This window comes from Falco punctatus, assembly GCF_963210335.1.
Source record: "Falco punctatus genome assembly, chromosome: 3".
Classification (NCBI taxonomy): Eukaryota; Metazoa; Chordata; class Aves; order Falconiformes; family Falconidae; genus Falco; species Falco punctatus.
In genome coordinates, this window is record NC_137582.1 from 909,751 (window position 1) to 934,857 (window position 25,107).

The 25,107-nt window shown below is 44.2% G+C and overlaps 3 protein-coding genes across 12 annotated transcripts in view; 1 reads left to right on the plus strand and 2 right to left on the minus strand.

Moving 5' to 3' along the window:
* Nucleotides 1–6,222, minus strand: part of LOC308059897 (uncharacterized protein) — a 77,534-nt gene extending 71,312 nt beyond the window's left edge. The window contains exon 1 of the mRNA XM_080377881.1: nt 3,505–6,222. Within this exon, the coding sequence (XP_080234007.1) occupies nt 4,362–6,188 (1,827 nt within the window). The 5' untranslated portion in view covers nt 6,189–6,222 and the 3' untranslated portion in view covers nt 3,505–4,361. The remainder of the gene's footprint in view (nt 1–3,504) is intronic.
* The window catches only part of LOC308059907 (uncharacterized protein), a 39,842-nt gene that overhangs the window by 13,515 nt on the left and 1,220 nt on the right, over nt 1–25,107 (plus strand). For 2 of the 7 annotated variants that reach the window (XR_013926484.1, XM_080377905.1), the window contains 2 exons: nt 12,977–13,136; nt 17,625–17,711. The exons of 1 other annotated variant lie outside the window; for it this stretch is intronic. Coding sequence is in view for 1 of the 6 variants with exons in the window: in XM_080377905.1 (XP_080234031.1) it covers nt 12,977–13,136; nt 17,625–17,653 (189 nt within the window). In the remaining 5 variants the exon portion in view is untranslated. Of the gene's footprint in view, nt 1–12,976; nt 16,586–17,624; nt 17,712–18,495; nt 22,320–25,107 lie in introns of those variants that run through there. 4 more of the 7 variants (XR_013926479.1, XR_013926480.1, XR_013926481.1 and 1 more) reach the window with 4 other exon arrangements.
* DNAAF11 (dynein axonemal assembly factor 11) overlaps nt 22,326–25,107 on the minus strand; it is a gene marked incomplete at its 5' end in the record, with an annotated part of 36,148 nt that continues 33,366 nt past the window's right edge. For all 4 annotated transcript variants that reach the window (XM_080377888.1, XM_080377886.1, XM_080377887.1 and 1 more), the window contains one exon: nt 22,326–25,101. In XM_080377888.1, coding sequence (XP_080234014.1) covers nt 25,060–25,101 — 42 coding nt within the window. In that variant the 3' untranslated portion in view covers nt 22,326–25,059. The remainder of the gene's footprint in view (nt 25,102–25,107) is intronic.

Sequence of the window (25,107 nt, forward strand, 5' to 3'; positions counted from 1 at the left end):
TCTTGAGCTAACTATATTTGATAGTAATGCTAGGGTCTGGACCGATAGCTTTTCAATATTCTTGCCTGCTTAAGAACTGAAGGCTTCTTTAATTAAGCTTTTAATGGACAGTGAAGGGTTTGCTTGGTAAAGCAAGATATAAAAAAGAAGACGGAATGAAAAAGTATCCCATGTTCATGAGCATGACACGTGTCAGCCTGTTGGCCAAGTTAGGGTGCTCATTTGCATGGGAAACATGCGTAGTGCAGGTGTATTCGTGGTGATGAAGTGGATGCTTTTTTAGGTTGTCCATCTTTAATCTCCAACAAAGAAGGGTATTTTGAGAATTGCCACCGGAGGCAGAGTTTTTGCTTAAATTTAGATAAATGGCTAGATTGTTTCTGATAAATAGTTATTAAGTTTCTGTTTTCTGTGGAAAGTATAGTTTATTGACATTTGACTGGTATAAAGCATCTTCATTGGTTTATACCTTGTGGTGTACAACAAGTTGTAATTGTACTTTGGTCTACCTGTACCTGGTCTTCCCTATATGTAAAATTGTAAGTCTCATGAGGAGTGAGGGGCATTCTAGATGTTACTCTGTTAAGGCAGCAAATGCATGCTCTGCTTTTATTTTGTTTTGTTTTGAAAACAAAGTAAGCTCAGGAGATTGACTGCATCTGTTTCTGCTGCATGAGACCTACCTGGCATGTAGGCACTCAAAATTTCATTTTTGTGTGTGCATTGAAGCTACTGTTTTATTGTTCTATCGGTAGCTTGACGCCTTCACTGAAGTTTCTAGATCGGAAATCATCAGCTGGTGCAAACCTCCCATTGTTGCTTTCAGCGTTATAAAGATTAGTCATCTTCCTCTTGGGTATCTTTCTAGAAAGGGATGTGTATTCTGATCAAGCCTCTGCATAGCTCAAGCCTAGACTAGACTGTTCTGCTCGGTACTGTGTAGGGAAGAGCACATCCCTGTGCTAGTGCATAGAGCTGGCAGTACTCCTTAATTGGTGCCCACTCATTATATTAAGTGTTGACCGCACTTTAAATGTTGTCAGTTTTGAGAATTTTTGAATTGCATTTTTAGAATCATAGGTTGTCCCTTGTTGAAGGCTTTTGGAGTCCGTGACCCGAACTTCCTTGTCAAGAACTGGGGGAATTAAGCGCATGAACCACGTAGTTGTTTGGGAGGGAGGTTTTGTGTATTTGTGAGAATCCTGATGTTGGTCCTGGACTGTAACTGGTTAAATAACTGGCCTCATTTTTTGAGCAATTGAAGAGCAATTCAGGGACTGTTTAGCGCAGGGGTCCTCAAACTATGGCCTGCGGGCCGGATACAGCCCTCCAGGGTCCTCAGTCCAGCCCCCGGTATTTACAGACAAACCCCCGCCCCTCCCCCCCCCCCCCCCCGTGGGGGCTTGGGAGGGGAAACTAAGCAGCTGCAGATGGCTTCCTGCCACTTAATCCACGCGCTGGCCCCATGTTTAAAAAGTTTGAGGACCCCTGGTTTAGCATTTTGTTTGACAGATTCCCTCTTTCTGTTAGAACTACTCTTTAACTAGTCTCCTCCTCCCAAACTCAGGAGAGGGAAGGTTAACTTAACACCCTGCTTGTCCAGAGCCTGGGGTCATGGCAGGTGCAGAACTCTCCAGAGGAGGCTTCTGTGCCTGTACTCCTCACATCAGGCTCCAGCACAGTTTTCTTCCTCATCCCTGTGTTACCGAAATCTCGGAATGAAGAACTTATCGACACCAATGTGATGTAGATAAGCAGACACTTCTTTATTGACGGCCGGGTGCGTGAGCGAGTCCTCTCACGATCAAGGCACGCCAGGTCTCAAAATCAAACACCATATATAATACTTATCATATATATTCATTAAGTATTCATGCATAATCATAACATTTCCCAAAAATCATTAACATATTCTCCTCCCATATCTGATTCTGTGCAATAAAGCTTAGAAAGGTCTAGAAATGGGTCTGGGGTATGATTTGGGTAGGTGGTATATGAGTCGGTGGTCGCGATCTCCCCCTGCCGGAATTACCTTTTACTAAAGTTCACGGTTTCTTGGCAGGCACCTACAAGCTGTTCCAGTCGACTCTCCCCAGTTCCCATTAATCCTACATTCTGACATCTCAATATACTTTCTATATACAGAAGACTAGTTAGATACAAATAAACCTTTCAAACCCTAAATTATTACTTAAGCTTCAACAATGATTCCAACCCATTCTTCTGGCCTTAGTACAAAATGTACAAAGGGTCTCACAACTACTTTTACTAAATAATCATAACTTTCTTCAACATATATTTTTATCCTCCTATATTTCTATTCTATAAAATAACTCTATAAAATCAGATAATCAAACCAATAAAATCAATTGATCTCAACTCTTTAACAAATCGACAACATTTCCTTCCTTTGAAAGTGTTGAAAATCATTATTTCAATACTTTCACATTATTCATATATCTTTTGTTTCAACATATTTTGGTGATGGATCATATCTTGGTGAAATAGTTGGTACTTCTCTCATAATCATACGATTCACTGCAATTCTATTGGTAAACTGTTTCTTCAGACATGCATATACTAGCATGCTCATCAAAAAGACAATCAATAACAAAAACAAAGTTTTGATTATGGATTGTATCCAAGAGCTTAAGTTCCATCCTAATTTATTAAAAATTTTCCCAAGCCAATCTTCTGACATATCCTTTTGAATAGTTTCATTTTCTTTTTCAATTTTTCCCAATAGGTCCAGATCATGTTCCACATCCTGAGTGACATTTGGAATGTGGATACAACAGTGGTCCAGTTTATCCTTGAGATATCCACACACTCCATGTTCTTTAAGTAGGAGCATATCTAGTGCCATTCTATTTATAAAGTCATTCTGGAGGTCGCCTGTAATTATATATTCAATTCCTTAAACCCCTTTTCGTTAACGTTTGCTAATTTTTCCACTTGACCAGTTAACTTATAAAGCCATGCTCTGTTCCTATATGATGCTATAGGATTTAAAAGTGATTCAAGTGCCCAGCCAGTTTTCACTCCTATAAATGGTTCATTCCAAATATCATCATTTATCTCAGATCTCTTTATTCGTTTCAATTCTAAATTCTCTAAGGATCCTTTAAATGGTGATTTCTTCCAAATTGGACACAATGTTGGCATGCCTAAAGTAATTTGTTTCACCTTACCATCTAATGGTAAATGTGTGGTCCAGGTTCCATCACTTAATGCCCAAACTAAATGTCCTGGACTTCAAATAATAGTTTTACTACAACTAAACAAAGTTCCTTTCCTAACTGTAAAAGTGCTGGTTAAATTGAGAGTGTTCTTAAGACCTCGACAAAAACAACCATATTTCAAAGCAGCGGCCAGTGGAGGAATTCTTTAGATTACTAAGTCTGCATTACTGCAATCATACACTTTTTCACATTTCCACCATGGCACTACTTTATTTTCCTTTTCTCCCGATGTAGTTGACCTATCATCTACCCAGGGTAATACTGAAAAAAACTTTTCCCTCCCATGTAAAACACCAAGAAGTTTCTGCCATATACTAAAAATGGGAATATAAGGTCATAGACCAAACTGAATCCTAAACTATTTCCTTTTCCTATAGGGTTCGATTCTTTTTCTCACATTTTGTCTCGGTTACCCATACACTGGTGTTTGTTGTAGCCATTTTAGGATAATAACACCATCCTTTGTTCCCTACATCTCCCTCTAATCCTGGTTTAGCTACAAATCGGCCTTTACATTCTCACATAGTTGAATATACTGGTGATTCTTCCCCAACTTTAACCTTTTGCAATTCCCAAGTTTCTCTAGGTTCTTGTTTACAATCCACAGTCTCATTTCCATATTCCAATTTGGTCAAGTTCATGGTTTACATTCCCCATGGAATAGATTCACCTACTGCCCTCGGTATTGGCAAACAAGCAGTGATCTGCGTGATGTTTTGTAAATTGGCAAATTCTTTAATCAATCCTACCATCAGATTTTCCTCAGTCATTTGTTTGGGAATTTCAATTACTTGTTCTGTCTCTATTTGTCTTTTGTTCCTGTCCACCAAGTCAGCCCATGATCCTGTCAACATATTCAACCAACATAAGATCCACAAAACAATTACGATCTGATACAAAAAATTAGACATATTTCAAAGTCAATTTTAAAGTCTTTGGGTCACGGTTGATAATCTTCCATGGAATAGGTGCTTTCTTCACTCGAATATAATGGATCCAAGCCTCCGACTCTGCTATTTTGATAGCTGTAAAAGTGGTTAACAGTACTTGGAAAGGTCCTTTCCAACGTTCCTGCAAAGGTTCAGAGGTCCAGGTCTTCACATAGACATAGTCTCCTGGTTAGAAATCATACACTGAATTTTCCAGGGGTAAAGGTCTATTCCAAATTACTACACTCCAAATCACAGCCAAAGTTTTCCTTAAAAAAAGCAAATAGTTATACACATCTTGTTTTCCTTTTACATATATGTTTGAATTTGGTTCTGGAGATTCATATGGTTCTCCATATAACAATTCATAAGGACTGACTGAGGTTCCACTCCTTGGCTGTACCCTGATGCGTAATAATGCCAATGAAAGTGCCTGAGGCCACTTTAAACTGGTTTCTTGACAAATCTTGCTTATTTGTCGTTTCAAAGTTTGATTCATTCTTTCCACTTTCCCACTAGACTGTGGTCTCCAAGAGGCATGTAAATCCCAATTAATACCTAATGCTTTGCTAACACTTTGGGCTACTTCAGCAACAAAGTGTGGACCTCTGTCAGAAAAAAATCCAATAGAAACTCCAAATCTCGGAATTATTTCCTGTAATAACCACTTCACCACTTCTATTGCTTGTGTGGTGCGACAGGGAAAGGCTTCTGGCCATCCTGTAAAAGTATCAACCCCTACCAGAATGTACCGATACCCATTTTGTCTGGGTAATTCTGAAAAATCTACTTGCCAATAATCTCCAGGTTCTGTACCAGATTTCAGTCTACCCATTTGAACCTTTTTCTTAATCACTGGATTATTTTTCAAACATACTTCACACTTTGCAGTTATCATTTTAGCTATTCCAAACATCTTAACTGATACCACTTGTTTTCGTAAAGATGTTACTAAGGCTTCTGCCCCCCAATGACATTCTTGGTGTCTCATTTGAATGATCTCCCTCATCAAAAGAGGTGGAATTACTACTTGTCCATTAGGAGTTACCCACCATCCAGCTAAGTTTTTCTTAGCATTTAATAACTGACCTAATTTGTCATCTTCCTCTGAATATCTCGGTTTTTCCCTAGGAAGGGTTACTGGTTTAGAAGGAATTATTGCCATTTGCGATGTTTGTCTCTTTGCTACCTTCTTTGCTGTTTTATCAGCTAAATTATTTCCAATTATTATTTTTATATTTCCAATCTGATGTGCTTTACAGTGCATGATTGCTACTTGATCTGGTTTTTGAACTGCTTGCAATAATTGTAAAATTTCTGTTTGATGCTTAATGTTTGATCCTTGAGAGGACAATAACCCCCTCTCTTTCCACAAAGCTCCATGGACATGCACTACCCCAAAGGCATATTTTGAATCAGTCCAGATATTTACTCTCTTGTCTTTGCTTATCTCTAAGGCTCGAATTAAAGCGATGAGTTCTGCCTTTTGGGCTGATGTGGTACTCGCCAATGCTCCTGCTTCTATAACTGTAGTCTCTGTTGTTACCGCATATCCGGCGTATCGGACTCCTTGTTCCATAAAGCTGCTTCCATCAGTATACAATTCCCAGTCTGGTCTCTCCAATGGTACATCTTTCAAATCCTCAAGACTGGAATAAACATACTCGATGGTAGCCAACCAATCATGTTCCAGTCGTCCTTCTTCCTGTACAGAACTTAAAAACACTGCAGGATTTACCAGGTTAGTTGTCTTTAGAATCACATCATCTTGTTCAGTCAATACCACCTGGTATTTCATCATTCGGCTGGGGGACAGCCAATGTCCCCCCTTCTGTTCTAGGACAGTTATCACCATGTGTGGGACATAGACTGTTACTGTTCTTCCCAAAGTCAATTTCCGAGCTTCTTGTATGAGCATCACTGTTGCTGTCACTGCTCGAAGGCAGTTTGGCCACCCTTTACTCACTGTGTCCAGTTGTTTAGAGAGATATCCGACTGGTCGTTTCCAGCTTCCCATCTTCTGGGTTAGTAATCCCAGTGCCAGGTGTTGCCTTTCATGTACAAACAGCTAGAAATCTTTGGTTAGATCTGGCAGTCCCAAGGCAGCTGCAGACATTAAGGCACGTTTCAATTCTACAAAAGCCTTTTGTTGTTGTGGGCCCCATACAAAGGGAAAATACTTTCGGGTCTCATACAGTGGTTTAGCTATTAGCCCATAGTTCATAATCCAAAAGCGACACCACCCAGTCATTCCCAAAAATGCTCTGAGTTCATGAATATTTCTCGGCTCAGGTATACCACAAATAGCTTCTTTGTGATTTTTTCCTAATTGTCGTTGTCCTTTTAAAATCTCAAAGCCCAGATATATCACAGTCTGGCAGGCTATCTGGGCTTTCTTCCTGGATACCTTATACCCATTTAGTCCCAGGAAATTCAAAAGGTCAATAGTCACCTGTATACAAATAAATCTTTCTTCTATAGCAATCAATATATCATCCACATATTGTAAAAATAAATGTCCAGATCTTGGTTTGTCCTGTTTCCAGATTTCAAATTCCTTTGCTAAATGATTTCCAAAAATAGTTGGACTGTTTTTAAATCCTTGGGGTAATCTAGTCCACGTCAGCTGCATCTTTCGGTTTGAGGATTTTCCCATTCAAAAGCAAACAGTTTTCTGGTTTCCTTTTCCAAAGGTATACAAAAGAAAGCATCTTTTAAATCAAGCACTGTAAACCACTGATAATTCTCCCTCAATGCTGTTAACAGTGTATAAGGGTTTGCTACTACAGGATAAATATCCTTAACTATTTGATTTACTGCTCTCAAGTCTTGTACCAGTCTATATTCACCCGAAGGTTTTCTGACTGGTAAAATAGGAGTATTATACTCAGATTCACATTCTTCCAAAATTTTATACTCCAAAAATTTATCAATCAATTTCTTCAATTCCTGTCTCACTTCTGATTTGATTAGATATTGTTTAATTCTCACTGTTCCTACACCTTCCTTCAAATCTATTTTAACCGGTTCTGCTAGTTTCGATTTGCCAGAAATATCTGTCTCCCATACAGTAGGGATCACTGCCAAATCCACCTCCGGTGGAATTTCTTGTTCCTTTACCTTTTCTTGTATTATCAAAACTTCTCCCGTTTTTGACTCGGGTATTTTCAAGAAAAGTTCTCCTTCGTCAAAAACAATCTGTGCATTTAATTTAGACAACAAATCTCTTCCTAAGAAGGGTATCGGGCATTCTGATACATACAAAAATTCATGTGTAATTATCTTATTTCCAAATTTCAAATCCAGGGGTTGCAGAAATGGCCTGTTTTTGTTCCAGTTTTTCCTTTACAGGTATTTAATAAAAAATGTCGCTCCTGTATCCACTCCCAACCTCACAATTTAAACAACATTTTTTCCACTTTCTTATTATCAAAAGTTATAGCCGTTACCAAATTATCTCTAATAGTTAGCTTACATTCATCCTGCCAATCCTTTCTTTGTCTTAAGTAAAAAAAAAAACAAATCCACATCTGGCATTTTATTCCATTTCCCTTCTCTTTTACAATACAGCATTAACTGCAAAATAGTGTTATAATTCAGTGTCCCATTCGTGGGCCACTTTTCCTGATCATCCAATATATACAAAGGCCACCAATTATTACGATACTCAAATTATTACAATACTCAATCATCTGGCTCTTTTGCAGATCATCCTGTAAATTTCCCCAGTGTGCCAACAAACATCCCAACAAAGAATTTTTCGGGATTTTGTCATTTACAACAAGATTACCCATACTTTTACTTTTAAACAACCGAGTTAACTTAGTTGCCATGGTGTAATTACTCACAGTACAATACACAATCATTCAACTCTGTCACTCCGATCCGCAGATCCACACTCCACACTCGCTTTCATGCTCAATTGCACGTCTCACCCTTACAGCCACACTCACACTTTCCCACAGTTACTTTAAACAAACATATAACACAATATTATACCTCTTAATTTTCTTCTTAATACACAAACACAAAACCACAAACACAAAAACTTCTTCTAACTTTGTTAGAGGCACTACCTTAGAGAACACTATAGCATATAGTTTCTCTTGTTTCCACTTTTGTCCAACCCTGCAATAGCTTTCGCTTATGTCTTACGGGCAGATGCCTAGGCTTCCACTTCCACAAGGATCCTTTTAGTCCAACCCTGCGCAGCTTTCACCGCGTCTGACAGGCAGACTCCTAGTCCTACCCTGCGCAGCTCTTTCACCGCGTCTGACAGGCAGACTTACTCAGTGGGACTCCAACCCACTGGTGGGACTCCATCCCACTCCTTACCATACCCTTATTATAGTGGGACTCCTACCCACTTTCTCTAGTGCACTTACTCACTTACTTTAGTGGGACTCCCACCCACTTACTACAATTAAAAAAAGAAGTGTCTTACCAAATATCCAGGGAACGTCGCGAAGAGCCTTACGGATCGGGGATCGATGGGGATCCCCGAGAAATCCTCGGTGCCGGCTGGAACCGATCAGGTCCCCGACTCCTCCGGTCTCCTTCAGCGAGGTCCCATCTGGGGTGCCAAAACTGTTACCGAAATCTCGGAATGAAGAACTTATCGACACCAATGTGATGTAGATAAGCAGACACTTCTTAATTGACGGCCGGGTGCGTGAGTGAGTCCTCTCACGATCAACGCACGCCAGGTCTCAAAATCAAACACCATATATAGAACTTATTCATACATTTTCAGTAAGTATTCAGGCACAACCATGATATTTCCCGTAAATCATTAACATATTCTCCTCCTATATCCGATTCTGCGCAGTAGAGCTTAGAAAGGTCTAGAAATGGGTCTGGGGTACCATTTGGGTAGGTGGTGTATGAGTCGGTGATCGCGATGTCCCCCTGCCGGAATTACCTTTTACTAAAGTTCACGGTTTCTTGGCAGGTAACTACAAGCTGTTCCAGTCGACTCTCCCCAGTTCCCATTAATCCTACATTCTGACATCTCAATATACTTTCTATATACAGAAGACTAGTTAGATACAAATAAACCTTTCAAACCCTAAATTATTACTTAAGCTTCAACAATGATTCCAACCCATTCTTCTGGCCTTAGTACAAAATGTACAAAGGGTCTCACAACTACTTTTACTAAATAATCATAACTTTCTTCAACATATATTTTTATCCTCCTATATTTCTATTCTATAAAATAACTCTATAAAATCAGATAATCAAACCAATAAAATCAATTGATCTCAACTCTTTAACAAATCGACAACACCTGAATCTGGAAGCACTCAGGCTTTCAGTGGCTGTTGGTACCATGTGCTTTAGAGCAAGCTTGTGACAGAATAGTGGGCGTGCACAGAAGACTGCTCTGTTCCTCTCTATACGAGCAGAGGGGGAGCAAATTCCTCCACTGTTCGTACAAGAGCATCAAAACAGCTCTTCTGGGTCAGATCAAAGGTTTGTCTTGCCCAGTGTCAAGTCTCAAAACAACAGCTGTAACCTGATGTGTAGGGAAGAGCACGAACAAGGCCCGCAAACAGAACAGGGCATTCCTGCTTATACTTTCCAGCTACTTTCAGCCCGAGGACTTGCCATGATACTGTGTACTTCATCTTGGGTTTCTGCTCTGTGGACTGAAGTCAGCCCTTGAAACTGTCGGTTTTAGCATACGGGACCTTTTGACCAAGCTGGTACTTTGCTGACGAGCTATTCCTGCACGAAGAGCTTCCTTTTGTGCATGGCTGTTAGTAGTTTCATGTGATGCTTCCCCATTTCCGTCTCAGAAGGGACATTCAGCTGTCATCCCTGGCTGCTTACTGCATGTCACTTGTGACTTTCCGCATCGCTTATCACAGCCGCCTCAGTAGTCACCTTTCCTGACTGTACAGCCCTGCTGTAGTTTCCTCTGCGTGGCAGCTGCTCTGCACCTCTGGTTAGCGTTGGATTTGTTCTCAACTTTTCTAGTACATCCTCTTCTGAAATGAAGAGAACATTTTTACAGTGACACAAAGATGTTTGCTGTTTTGTTTTCTGTTTCGTTCACAGTATTTCCTAGCATTTAATTACTCTTGTGACCAGCACTGAGCCTTGAACTGTCTTCCTCATAGAAGTAACAGTTTAGTAGAAACCTGCTTTATTCTGCTTTCCCAATTTCCTAAAAGACAGCAAAATAAAGAGCAGTTCTTTACATGAAAAAAGAGTTAGTACATTCAACAGTTCAGATCCAGCGTTGTCCTCTTAGCCTCAGTGAATTTCTGTCCTAGACTTTTACAGGCTTTGGCCTTTAATGGGCATATTTTATTCCACTCCTACTCCTAATGTTTTATTTTCTTCTTAAAGTGGAAATAGAACATTTCTGTAATGCTTGATCAAGAGGAATTTGCCTCCGATTTTGTTCAGTCTCCTTGGCAGCATACCTATGTGAAGGCTGAAACGCTTGCTTTCTTTGGGGAAGGTTAATCCAGCAAACCCCATTCATGCGAGTTGCTAGTTTTAGTACCTCAGCTTCCCATCATGGTTCCAGATGCGTATAGGTATAGTCCAGTCAGTGTCTCCTAAGTCATGTAAGTAGTGAGATGCAGCAGTTTTGGCGTTTTTCAGTAACTGAAGTGAAAAGGCAAAACTTCCACATCTGTCAGCTTTGGTAGCTTTGCTTGATTCTCTGCCAAACAATGTTTCGGACTCTGAAGTTGCAGAAGTATTAGACCTGAGTGGAGGGTCTGTCCACAGGTGCGGTGAATCCATGGTCAGAAACATGTTCGCTTAAAAGACCAAACAATAAAAAAAAAGGGATAGCTTGGGAACCAGGCTTGTGTGGGCTAGGCTGATGCTGTTAGGATGAAAATGTTATTATTACCTATTACATTAGATTACTGAAGAGTTGGTATGTAAGATTCTATAAACACAGTGATAAGGAATCTGAAAGGGGTACTGAGCAGTATGACTACTCTTCAGTTTCCACACACGCAGCTGTAAGGGTTAAAATTGGACACAGCATTGGAAATACAGGTTCACCAGTGAGGGGGAATGAAATTTCCTCAGTTTGCTGGCCACATTCGTCCCGGTGTAACCCAAGGTGTCGTTAGCCTTACTGGGCACTGCAGCACCCCCAGGTCCTTTGCAGAACTGCGAGTTTGAGTGTATAGACTACTTTCACCACGTAGGCTAGTAACAGTTTCTTAATAATGGTGATCCCAATATGCATGTTATTTGCTTTTTCTTTATCAAACACTGTAATTTGGTTTCTACACCCCATGCCTGGTATTGCTCTTCATTATTCTCTTTTTTTTTAAATAATGAAATTTGCAGAATTGTTTCTAGAGTAGTTGTCCTGTGAAATATCCAGTTTAGAATGCTTACTTGAGAAATCTTCCCTTCTCTCACTACTTGATTAAGGCTGCTCACTAATTTTCCTGGAAATTTACTATTAAGTAAATGTCACCAGGAGTAGAGAGTGACTCATCATCACTCATGAGACTTGGATTCTAGCTGGTGAGGGTAGTGACCTACAGCCTGCCTGCCTCCTTTGTTTTTGTGCCTGGGAAGGGGTTGTGGTTCAGACATTAGACAAAAGGCACTGCTAGCCACGTGTTTTTCACATGGCCTTGTTAACAGTACTAAAGCAATACATCCAGACAGCACATTTCAAAGTGGAAAAAAATAAATAGTCAAGTGGCTATCCAGCAAGTGCAGGAGGTGTGTTGGAGGGAACTAGTTCTCCCTGGAGTACTCCATTACTGCATTTGCACAGGCCTTTTTGAATGTTATTATACGACTTTGTTAAGGAATGTATGTGTGTTTCTATTGATATGTATACACGTAGCCTGTTATGTATTCAACACTGAGTAATGACAGACTCAAGGTGGCGAGCGTGATTTTTGGAAAGACTATCTTATTACCAAGTGTGTGACCTCTTGTCTTCTGTAAACTCACACATAATGGTTTTCAAAAGTTTTTTTCCCGTAATAGAAGGAAACATTGCAGGCTCTGAGCAGTCATTCATCTTTAGGTTATTGATGGATAAGATATTTGCAGAAGAGATGAATATTCTAGAACAGGTGATAGTGAGAAAATTTTTCTGTCTAAAGGTAAATTCCAGGTGCTTAACTTTGGGCCTGTACTGCCTCAGTGAAATAGAAACAGAACTTGGTTGTTTGGCCTTTTTTTTTTTTTTTTTAAGCTACAGATTTTTGCCACATGATCATGGAAATGTACCAGTTTGCTGAATGGTTGCCCGCAAAATCCATGTGGAGCAGCAGCAGAGGGCTCCGAAAAGCAAGCAACACATTATGACTTAATGTCTTAAGGACTGGATGGGGTGGGGTGAGATTCCCAACCAGAAATGTGTGATTTACGTGTGGTTCTGCATCACACAGCTCTGTCAAGTTGTTTGAGCTAGATCTGTTGTTGTTAATACACGTGCTGGTAACGATGAGCACGCCTGGATTTCTTCTAGCTTATTTCTTCTAGCTAGTTTGATAACTGAGGGTAAAGCTCAGACTGTGAGGACACATACCCTAACTTTGTGTATTCTAGTTTTCTGATCTCGTATTTTGCTTAATACGATATTTTATAAGAGGTTGTTTCAATTTGGCAACCTTAATTCTGAGTTAAAAACACTTACTATGTCAACTGTCTAGGCAGTGTTCACCACCTGTTAGATGCCCTTTTGGAGTGGAGAAGAATAGCTTTTATTTTGTTTTATTGGTTTATATTAGTTTTATTATAAGATAACATTGAGTGATCTTTGGTTTTATTTCTTTTGTTGTTGTGTTGTGGTTTTTTAAGGAGAATACTAGTGTTAAAAGTGAATCCAGGACATCAGAGACAGAAGAGAGACAATTCACTTCAGGAGCTGAGCCTGTGGATGAATCTGTAGAACAGACAGATTCATCTGTAAAATCTTTCTCCAGGAAAAAACGCGGTTCAGACACAGGCAACTCTCTTGGTAAGAGAGATTCTACGTTTTCTCAGAGATGTCAGCTGGTACTGGCGGGTGGGGTGTCAGATAGTGAGCCATGGAGGTGGAGTCAGTGATGAATAGTGAGCCATGGAGCGGAGCAGGTATGCCAGATAGTGAGCCATGTCAGCCACTACTGGAGGGTGGGGTGCCAGATACTAAGCCATGGCGGCGGGCTGCCAGATATTTAGCCATAGCGGGGGACGTGTGTGCCAGAGAGTGAGCCATGTCAGCTAGTACCAGCTGGTGGGGTGCCAGGGAGTTGCCATGGTGGAGTGTGTGTGTGCCAGATAATGAGTCATATCAGCCAGTATTGGCAGGTGAGGTGGCAGATAGTGAGCCATGTAGGCTGGGAGGAGTGCCAGATAGTGAGCCATTGAGGGGGTTGTGTGTCTTTGTGTGTATGCCAGATAGTGACACATGGAAGGGGGCGGATGTGCCAGATAGTGATCAAAAGCAACCGGTACCAGTAGATGGGGTGCCAAATAGTGAGTCGTAGGGGGGTTGGGGTGGGTGTGCCAGATAGTGAGCCATTGTTCAGCTGGTACTGGCGGATAGGGTGCCAAATAGTTAGCCATGCCGGTGGGTTGCAAGATAGTGAGCCATAGAGGCAGGAAGGGCTGATGCCAGGTAGTGAGCCACGGTGGTGGGCAGGTGTCCCACATAGTGTTCCATTAAAGCCGGTACCGGAGGGTGAGGTGCCAGATAGTGAGCCAAAGCTGCAGGGTGTGTGTGCGTGTGTGTGCCAGATAGTGAGCCATGTTAACCGGTACCAGTGAGTGGGGTGCCAGATAGTGAGCCATGGTGGAGGGGTGTTGGGGGATGCCAGATAGGCAGGCATCGAGGAGGGTGTTTGTGCTATATAATGAGCCATGGCAGACAGTACTGGTGAGTGAGGTGCCAGATAGTGAGCCATGGTGGGGGGGTCAGTGACAAATAGTGAGCCATGGAGTGGAGCGGGTGTGCCAGATAGTGAGCCATGGAAGCAACGGGGAGGGAGGGGGTGCCAGATAGTGTGTCATGGGTGTGTATTAGGGGTGTGTGTGTGCCAGATAGTGAGCCATGTCCGGGCTCATGGGCGCCAGATAGCCATGGTGGGAGAGGTGCCAGATAGTGAGCCATAGCAGTCAGTACCAGTGGTTGTGTTGCCAGACAGTGAGCCATACTGGCGGGCTGACAGATAGTGACCCATGATGGTGGCATGGTGCCAAATAGTGAGCCACAGAGATGCCAGATATTGAAGTATAGATGGGATGCAGGAACCAGATAGTTAGCCATGGCCTTCGGGGGTGCCAAATAGTGATCCATAGTGGGGGGCGGGTGTGCAAGATGGTGAGTCATGGAAGGGGATGGGTGTGCCATATAGTGGGCCATGTCAGCTGCTACCGATGGGTGGGGTGCCAGATAGTGAGCCGTGTGTTTTGTGTATGTGTGTGTGCCACATAGTGATCCATGGCTGGGGGCTGGTGTGCCAGACAGTAAGCCATGATGTGGGGTGGGTGTGCCAGATAGTGAACCATAGAAGCTGGTACTGGCAGGTGGGGTGCCAGATAGTGAGCCATACTGGCGAGGGGGATGGTGGTGCCAGATATTGTGCCATGGGTGTATGTGTGGGTGGGGGTGTATGTAACAGATGGTGAACTATGGCCATTGGCAGGGGTGCCAAATAGTGAGCCATTGTGTGGTGCAGGTGTGGCAGATACTGAGCCAGAGTGGGTTTGGGGTGTGTGTTTGTGCCAGGTAGTGAGGAATGGCAGGGGGTGAGTGTGCCAGGTAGTGAATTGTAGAGAAATGAAGGCTGTGGGTTGATTAACACTGATAATCTGCAGCCCTGGCCTTGCCTGGAAGGCAGTGGGTTGATTGACATGGATGATGAGCAGCTGTAGCTCTTTCGCTAAGTATTTAAATAGCCCTGAGGCATGTGGGGTGGGAGGGGATTGGAGTGGTGGCCTGGCCACAAGGTTGCCTGCTGTTGCTACACATGTGGGCAAGAAGGTCACCTAAAGAAGGACTGTCCAAAGAAATTGAGGCCAGGAAGGGCTGATGGCTCTGGTTTGGTATGCGGTCAATGTAACAAACCGGGGCATTTTGCAAAATACTCTAGATCTAAATTTAGCAGTCAAGGACAGTTACCTACAGGTGGCAACAGAAAGCAGGGAAATGGGGGAGGAACACGGGGAGGAACCGCATGATGATGCATATGAATCCTCCACAGCAATTCCAGGCTTATGCAGCCAACTCACAGCCCAAACTTCAGGGAGTGTCGGATTGGATGTTACCACAGCAACCACCATCAAAATAGAGGATGATAAAGTACATTAGGTCCCACCGAATGCTGTGGGATCCATCGGCAATAAATTGAGTGTGCTGTTGCTTGGACATTCTAGTGTAACTTTGCAAGGGTTGTTTGTCTTACCAGGAGTCATTGATGCTGATTATATGGGTCAGATTCAAGCGATGGTGTGGACCTCCTCCCTCTACGTCAGTTCCTGAAGGGAGCTGGATTGCACAATCAGTTCCTTTCTGGGTGCAAGTTAATTATGCCCATGACAAAGTCCGGGGCAAAGAAGGGTTCGGTTTGACAGGAACACCGCAAATTTTCTGGATTCAGAGTGTACAAAATACTTGACCAATTCTAACCTGTAAAATCACCTTTGCCAAAGGGACCCCTCTGGCAATACGGGTGACCGGAATGATTGACATGGGAGCAGATGTAACTGGTACATCTGCACACATCTGGCCTTGCACTTGGCCTGTCTGCTCAGCAGGTTCCATATTGGTGGGAGTAAGTGGTGTGACAGTGTCCAAAGTCAATGTATGGTGCAAGCTCAAAATCCTGAGGGCCAGACAGCAACAATCTGTCCCTACGTGCTTGATGTCCCTCTGAATTTGTGGGGACAGGACATTTTGGGACAATGGGGGGTTATTATTGGTACCCAGAAGGATTTTGAATAGGGGCCACTGATGGAGGGTGTACAAAGAGCTACCCTGCCTTTGACTTGGCAGATACCCCTCTTTGGGTGGAACAGTGGGCCCTTCCTGAGGAAAAATGTGTAGCCCTCCAACTAATTAGTAGAAGAACAATTAGCACAAGGACACCTAGAACCTTCCCATAGTCCTTGGAATACCCCTGTGTTTGTGATAAAAAAGAAATCTGGCAAATGGCATGTGTTAAAAGATTTAAGGAAAGTAAAAGGTGTAATGGAGGGAATGGGAGCCCTGCAATCAGACATGCCTTCCCCGATGATGATCCCACGAAACTGGGACATTTTGGTAATTGATTTAAAAGATTGTTTTTTCAATATTCCTTTACATGAAGCTGATAAATGTAAATTTGCTTTTTCAACACCTAGCAGAAACAATATGACTCCTTGTAAGCAATACCAATGGATGGTGTTGCTGCAGGGTATGGAAAGCAGTCCTACTGTATGTCAATGGTATGTAGCAAGGGCATTGTCACCTGTATGGGAACAATTTCCACAAATGTATTGCTATCATTATATGGGTGATATTCTTGTACCAGCTGCAAATAAGGCTGAACTTCAACAAGTGTATCCAGTTTTGCAGCAGTTGTTGGTCACCTTTACATCAGAAAAGATTCAGCAACAAGCCCTGTGGAAATACTTGGGAGTTAAAGTGCTGGATCAAACACTTGAGCCACAGTATCCAGCTCCGAGTAAATGTCAGAACCCTAAAGGATTTGCAAAAATTATTAGGGACCACAAATTGGGTAAGGCCATACTTGGGCCTTACAACAGAACAATTGAAACCACCCTTTGGTCTGTTGAAGGGTGACACTGATTTAATGTCTCCCCAATCACTAACTAAGGAAGCCAGCTTAGACCTAGAGAGGGTGGCCAATGGACTGCAACAAAAAAAGAGTACACAGTGTAAACTTAGAAACTCTGATAAGTTTATATGTTGTCATTGTTAACTATCTTCCCATGGGATTGTTGGGTCAATGGAATGAGGGCTGGCAGGCTCCACCACATGTCTTAGAGTGGTTATTTTTATCTGTACAACCATGGAAGACAGTGAGCACTCAGACTGAACTAGTATCAGAAATCATCACCAAAGGACATACACAGTGCGTTTCAGCTCACGGGCCAAGATCCCAATGACCTGATAATTCCCATTGAATGTGCTGGTGTTTGGCAAACAGTTTACTGTTTCAATTAGCTCTGGAAGGATTTAAGGGACAAATATCCTATCATCTTCCCAGTCATAAATTGTTACAAACTTAGTTGGACATACAAATACTTCAAAAGCCACCAGTAGCATATAGCCCAGTGCAAGGCCCTACGGTCTTTACAGATGATTTGGGGAAATTGGGAAAGGCAGTGGTCACTTGGTATGATGGGAAGCAATGGCAAGAATTGATACACTTGACACAGGGGTCACCTCAGTTGGTTGAACTTGGTGCTGTCCTTGTTGCCTTTAAAACACTTTCTCAATGTGCTGTAAACATTGTTACAGACTCTGCTTATGTTGCGGATGTTGTGTGACACATTGACCGCGTGCTGCTTAAGGAGGTAAATTCAGAATGACTTTTTAAATTAAAAACATTATGGGTAACAGTAAACCAGTGTACTCATAGATATTACATTCTGTACGTCTGCAGTCACACTGGATTGCCAGGATTCATCTGTGAAGGGAATGCACGTGCTGATGCTCTTGCAGCTCCCGCTTGGACTCCTCCAGTGCCTGATCTGATATGACAGGTCCTCATGTCTCATCAATTTTTTTATCAGGGGGCTTGGGCACTGGTCTGTCAATTTTAAAATATCTTTTATGGATGCAAAATCCATCATCACCACTTGTCCAGAGTGTCAGTGATTGAGTCCCAGACTGACGTTTCCACAAAGGGTCAATCCACATGGATATCAGTCCTTGGATCTGTGGCAATCTGATGTCACACACGTGCCTTCTTTTGGTCATTCACAGTATGTTCATGTCTCTGTTGATACCATCTCAAAAGTTGTGCGGACATTGGCCCATACTGGGGAGAAGGCTCTGGATGGCATTTCACATCTTTGACAGGCTTGGGCTGCTTTAGGGGTTCTGAAGCATCTCAAGACAGACAATGGACCAGCATATTCACCTGCACGCATGGCCAAGTTCCTTGCCTCTTGGGGGGTGGAACATGTTACTGGCATCTCACATTCCCCAACTCATCAAGCCATTGTGGAATGTGTTCATCATACTTCAAAGCTACTTCTTGAAAAACAAAAAGGGAGAATGGGTTCTGAGACTATGCATGCTCTTCTATGGAAAGCTGCGTATTTAATTGACTGTGCTGACCAGAAAAGACTGTCCTGTGATTATCTCACATTTCTTGTCTTTGCAGGGAGGAGATCTTCTTATCTGAGCAAAGGTCTTAATGAGAGACCTACTGTCATGATCCACTCAGTGGACTGGTGATGGTTCATTTACTATGATCTCAAAGCACAAAAAATCAAGGCGACCATGCCAAGAGGTCATGGTTTGATCAAACACCACAACTTTATTGTTTTTCCATAAAGCTGCATGTGATAGAGTAACAGGAAGGGAAGGAAAGGTAAAGTAAAAAGAAAAGGAAAGAGGATTATAGCTACCACCACAGGTCCAAGGTGTGCCTATGGTCCCAGGTCTAGGCAGCATCCCACCAGTCCTGATCGTTGTGATCCTTGGTGGGGAAGATCTCCAAAGTTCAGTTGCTAAGGAGTCATCCTTTATGCCAAGCAACACACCTTGCTGCTCCTCTGGCCCATGGACTGTTGCCAGTCTCCACCTTCTCAAGCAAGGTTACCAGCATGTCCAAAGAGGGGTGCCTGAGGCGTGGTTTGCCTTAGAGGCAGGTGGCTTCAGACCAGGAGGTGTGGTTTTGTATTATAATGAAGGAAGTTCACCTGGAGTTCAAGTTTTCTGGTTCATTGCTGTGACAACAGTTGTGATCCATCTTCTGGACAGCTGTTATGCGGCCTTACTGTATCAGGGACCAGCAGAGCACTCCTCGTACCGTGCAGTTCTCCTTCCCAGGGTCTCTGGGTCTCGGTGTCCATAAGGACCACACTCCATCTCCAGGTCTCTGTTAGCAATGTTGAGACAATATCATTCTCTTTGGACCTACAGACCCCCGGGACCATTGCAGCTCAGGACTGGGACCCCTGGGACTGGGACCCCTGCGGCTCAGGACTGGAATTAGGAGCGGGACCACCAGGACCAGAAATTTGACCCCGGGACAGGGATCCCCAGGAGCTGGACCCCCTGGGCCTGGGATGAGCCCAGGACTGGGACCCCCATGGCTCGGCACCGGGACTTTGACCCCAGGGACTGGGACCCCCGGGTCTTGGGACGAGACTGTGACTGAGACCCCCAGACTGGGACTCCCACAGCTTGGGACTGGGAGCAGGACCCCCAGGATGGGGAACCCCACAGCTACGGACCAGGAATGGGACCCCTGGGACTGGGACCCCTGTGGCTCGGGACCGGGAGAGGGACCCCTGCAATGGGGACCCCTGGGACCCCCTGAGACGGGACCAGGAGTGGACCCCATGGCCTGGGATGAGACCGGGACCAGGACCCCTGGCACAGGGACCCCTGCAGCTCAGGACAAGACCATGACTGGGACCCCTGGGACCAGGACACCTGGGTCTTGGAATGAGACTGCAACTGGGATGACCAGGATCTCTGGGACCCCTGTGGCTCGGGACTGCGACCGAGATGCCTGGTACCAGCACCCCCACGGCTCGGGATGAGACCACGACTGGGACCCCCATGGCTTGGGATGAAATCGGGACCAGGATCCCCAAGGCTCAGGACTGGGAGCGGGACCCTGACTGCACAGGACCGGGACCTCTGGGGCTCAGGACGGGACTGGGACCGTCGTGGCTCGGGACTGGGATTCCTGGGACCAGGACCCCCACAGTTTGGGACCGGTATTGGGACGAGGACTGGGACACCTGTGGCTCGGGACCAGGACGGGGACCCCTGAGACCCAGAATGGGATGGGGACTGCTACCAGCAAGGCTCTTCCCCATGACTGGACCGGGAAAGGGACCGAGACCCCCGTGGCTCAGCCCATGGATGGGGACAGGGACTGGGACTGGGACCAGGATCGGGATCCCTGTGGCTCGGGAGTGGGACAGTGACCGGGACCCCCGCAGGTCTGCCCCAGGACTGGGACCAGGACTCTTGCGGCTTGGTCTTGGGACTGGGTCCGGGACCAGGACCCCCTTGGCTCTGCCCTGGCACCAGGACAGGGACCGGGACCCCCACGGTTCTGCTTGAGGATCGGGACCGGTACCAGGACAGGGACCCCTGCGGCTCAGGACTGGGACTGTGACTGGGATCAAGACCCCTGCGGCTCAGGACCGGGACAGTGACTGGGACCCCTGCAGCTCTGCCCCGGGACCGGGACTCCCACAGCTTGGGCTCAGGACTGGGTCCAGGACTTGGACGTGGACTGGGACCCCCGCAGCTTGCTCCAGGACTGGGACGGGGACCCCCTCGGCTCTGCCCCAGCACCAAGACTGGAACTGGGACCAGGACCCCCATGGTTCTGCTCAAGGATTGGGACCAGTACTGGTACTGGGACGGGGACCCTTGTGGCTCGGGACTGTGACCGGGACCGGGACCCCTGTGATCGAGACCTTTGTGTATTGGAACCAGGACCCTTGCGGCTCATGACTGGGATTCGGACCGGGACCCCTGTGGCTCGGGATGCAGACTGGGACTGAGACAGAGACCCCCGTGGCTTGGGACTGGGACTGGACCAGGACCGTGACCCCTGCAGCTTGGGACCAGGATGGGGATCGGAACTGGGACCCGGACCGGGACCCCCATGATCAAGACCCCCGCAGCTCGGGACCAGGATCCTCATGGCTTGGGACCAGGATCAGGAGCGGAAGTGGGACCAGCATCCCGGCAGCTTGGGACAGGGGATCCCTGCGGCTCGAGACCAGGACCAGGGTCCCCATGATTGAGACCCCAGCGGATAGGGACCAGGACCAGGATTCCCGTAGATCGGGACCAGGACACCCGCAGCTTGGGACTGGGATCAGGATGGGGACAGGGATGAAGATCAGGACCGGGACCACTGGGGCTGGGATTGGGTCTGGGACCTCCGCGGGTTGGGACCTGGATGGGGACCGGGACCAGGACTCCCGTGGGTCGGGACCAGGACCCCCACAGATCGGGATCGGGACTGGAACACCCGTGGCTCTGGCCCTCCTCCCCTCTCCCTCCCCTTTCCTCTCTCCTCTCCTCCTTTCTGCTCTTTCTCATCCTGTCCCCTTACCCTTCCCGCACCACTCCACTCCTCTCCTCGCCTCTGAACAATTCTGCCCTCCCCTCCTCTCCACTCTCCCCTGGAGAGGAGAGGGGAGGGTTGGGGAGGGGAGAGAAGGAGAGGAAATGAGTTCTCCAAGGAAAGGAAATTAATGCTTGTTCATCACTATGAAAATGTAAAGTATAAAGGCAGTTTTGTTGATGAGTCTTATGATGACATGCTTACTAGAAAAAAGTTGGAATTAAATCCAATACAGTGATTAAAAACATCAAAGTTTTCTTGGCCCCAAGTTTAATATAACTTACAGGAAATATTATATATTTGATGTCTCTCCCAGCTAGTGCAATCTGGCTGACACTGAATAACTTGTTCAAAGGCATTTATGGGTGAACATCCCAGCAGCATATGATTGTCTTTTGTTTCCCCCTTCAGGATCCAGATTAAAACAACAAAACAAACACACCCCCACCCTTCAAAAAAACCCATCAAAGTACCAACTCAAAAAAAAAAAAAGCACCACAGATTACATACTACGACTAAGAAATTATTCCAGTAGAATGTAAGTCAGATTTCTAACCTAATGCGTTACATTGTATTTTGTATAACACCTGCTGTTTTAGTCAACCACTGCAATCTTACTTAGATACAAGGATAAAGACATTTAACAGCAGTCAGATTTGCAGTGCTTGAACTACTTAAATAGAAATCAACTCCTTATGTTCCTTATTTCATTATAAAAGATGTGTATAGACCAGAACTCGCTGATCTGTTTTTAATTCTGCTTTGTCAAGAACCACAGAGGGTTCTAAGGAAAGCTATGTTCTTAATCCACAAGTTGCCAACTCTTTTGCTGTTTGGCGGAATCTATTTGGAAGAAAGATAATATCAGTTATCTCATGAAGGTAGGTCTATATTTCTCCTGGAAAAAAAACTAAGAATTTTTCAAACTGATTTCTTTTAATATATCTAAACCTTTAGCTGTAATTCTGTGGGAAAGAACCATTCCGTTTGCAAAGTAGAATCATAGAATAGTTTGGGTTGGAAGGGACCTTTAAAGGTCATCTAGTCCCAACCCACCTGCAATGAGCAGGGACATCTTCACTAGATCAGGTTGCTCAGAGCTCTGTCCAGCCTGACCTTGAATGTTTCCGTGGATGGGGCATCTACCACCTCTCTGGGCAACTTGTTCCCATGTTTCACCACCTGCATCATAAAGAATTTCTTCTTTATATCCAGTCTCAATCTACCCTTCGTCAGGTTAAAACCATTACCCCTTGTCCTATCGTTACAGGCCCTATTAAAAAGGTCTGTTTCCTTCTTCCTTATAAGCTCTCTTTTAGTATGAAAGGTCACAATAAGATCTCCTTGGAGCCTTCTCTTCTCCAGGCTGAGCAACCCCAGCTCTCTCAGCCTTTCCTCATAGGAAAGGTATTGTATCCCTCCGATGATTTTTGTCCTCTGGGCCTGCTCCAACAGCTTCATGTCTTTCCTGTACTGAGGACTCCAGAGCTGGATGCAGTACTCTAGGTGGGCTATCACCAGAGGGGAGTAGAGGGTGAGAATCACCACGCTCAGCTTTTGATGCAGCCCAGGATCTGGTTGTCTTTCTGGGCTGCAGTCACACACTACCAGGTCATGCTGAGCTTTTCATCCACCTGTACCCCCATGTCCTTCTCTGCAGGGTTGCTCTCAATCCTTTCATCTCCCAATGCCTGTATTGATACCAGGGGTTGCCCTGAGCCATGTGCAGGACCATGCACTTGGCCTTGTTGAACTTCATGAGGTTTGCACAGGCCCGCCTCTCAAGCTTGTCCAGGTCCCTCTGGATGGCATCCCTTCTCTCCAGCATGTCATCTGCACCACTCAGCTTGGTGTGTCATTGCCAAACTAGCTGAGGGTGCACTTGATCCCACTATGTCAATGATGAAGATATTAAACAGTACTGGGACCAGTACAGAGGGCAGCACTTGTCACTGACCTCCATCCGCACACTGAGCCATTAACTACTACCCCTGGATGTGACCGTCTAGCCAATTCCTTACCTACCAAAGAGTTCACCCATCAAAGCCATCTCTCTCTAATTTAGAGAGAAGAATGTTGCGGGGCGCAGTGGCAAAGGCCTTACAGAAGTCCAGATAGACAACAACCTTAGCATTTCCCTTGTCCACTGATGTACTCACTCCATCATAGAAGGCCACTAGGTTGGTCAGCCAGCTAGGCTTGCCCTTGGTGAAGCCATGCCAGCTGTCTCAAATCACCTCCCTGTGCTCCATGTGCCTTAGCACAGCTTCTAGGAGAATCTGTTCCATGATCTTCCCAGGCACAGCAGTAAGTCTGACAGGTTTGTAGTACCCAGCGTCCTCCTTTCTAACCTTTTAAGAATGAGTGCAATGTTTCCCTTTTTCCAGTCACGGGGATTTCACCTGACTGCTATGACTTTTCAAATATCATGGAGATTAAGCATCCAATGTTTGCTTTGACCCTTTTAAAAATATTTGAAATACTCAGTAATCAAGACAGTGCACTGGTACAATTACTGTTGTCTAAGGAAAGGGTGCAGTGCTTGTGGCTCATTAGGAATCTCAACAAGTTCTTAGGGTTGCCCTATCATGTCCTCATCATGCAGGCTGTTCAAGAAAAGAAGTCATGACTGACATTTATAAAAATTAAGATTATTAAAATTAGTATTTTTAAAATAAGAAATAAAGCACAGAATTAATGACAACTGATTCCTGCAGAGCCATTTTGCCAGTGTTCTAAATATTGAGACCAAGAATGCACACAATCCATAATGCTATATTTTCACTAACATTACATCAACATTCACCACAATGAAATCAAACACAGAAACAAATGCAACACTTGAAGTATAAACAGAGAAAAATAAACAAACTTTATTGTTACTACATTGGTATAAATACCATTGACTATAGCAAGAGGAAAAGGAAAGATTAAAAGATACATCACAGTATTTGTATTTAGGCCAAGTGTCCATCAGCCCTAGTGTCTGTCTACCACAATAGCTAACACACAATAACACTAAGACTAAAAACAAAAAATAACGCATCACTAATATTTGTTTGCTTCTGGCAATCATTAACTACAAGATTTCAAGAACTGGAGTTCACATCACATTTAATAGACTGGATATATGTTATAAAACCTCACAGAATTTCCTTTTGAACCTATTTATTAGTGCAGCAGCTCAACCTATATACAAGCAAGAAAACACATTCATGAGAGATTTTCAAAATCATTGCTTTCTAAATGGTTTTCAGACTTGGGTTACATAGGAAGGAGCTCTACAGAGGCAATTCTCAGTAGGTGATTTAGTTTTAGTATATACCAGTTTAATAATATGAATGAGCTGACGGAACAAAACTGATGGGCAGAAGTAAGTGCTTTTTTGGCTTTGCTGTTGGAGCAGACCACTTTATAAACGGCACCAGACAGGCTATTAGTCTAAAGCTTTTAGACATAGTTTTTCTCTACACAAAGCAATAATTTCATGCTTTCAACAATAACATAATAAGAAGCATATGTTCTGGGAGATTAATAACACAGACAAAAAGTAAAACTAATGCAGAAGAAAAAAGGAATTACCTTCTTGTATTTTTTTCCAGTGTATTGTAGTTAGAATGTTTAAGTTGAGACTTTTTGCTTATCCAAGATTACTTCTTTAGCCTAAAA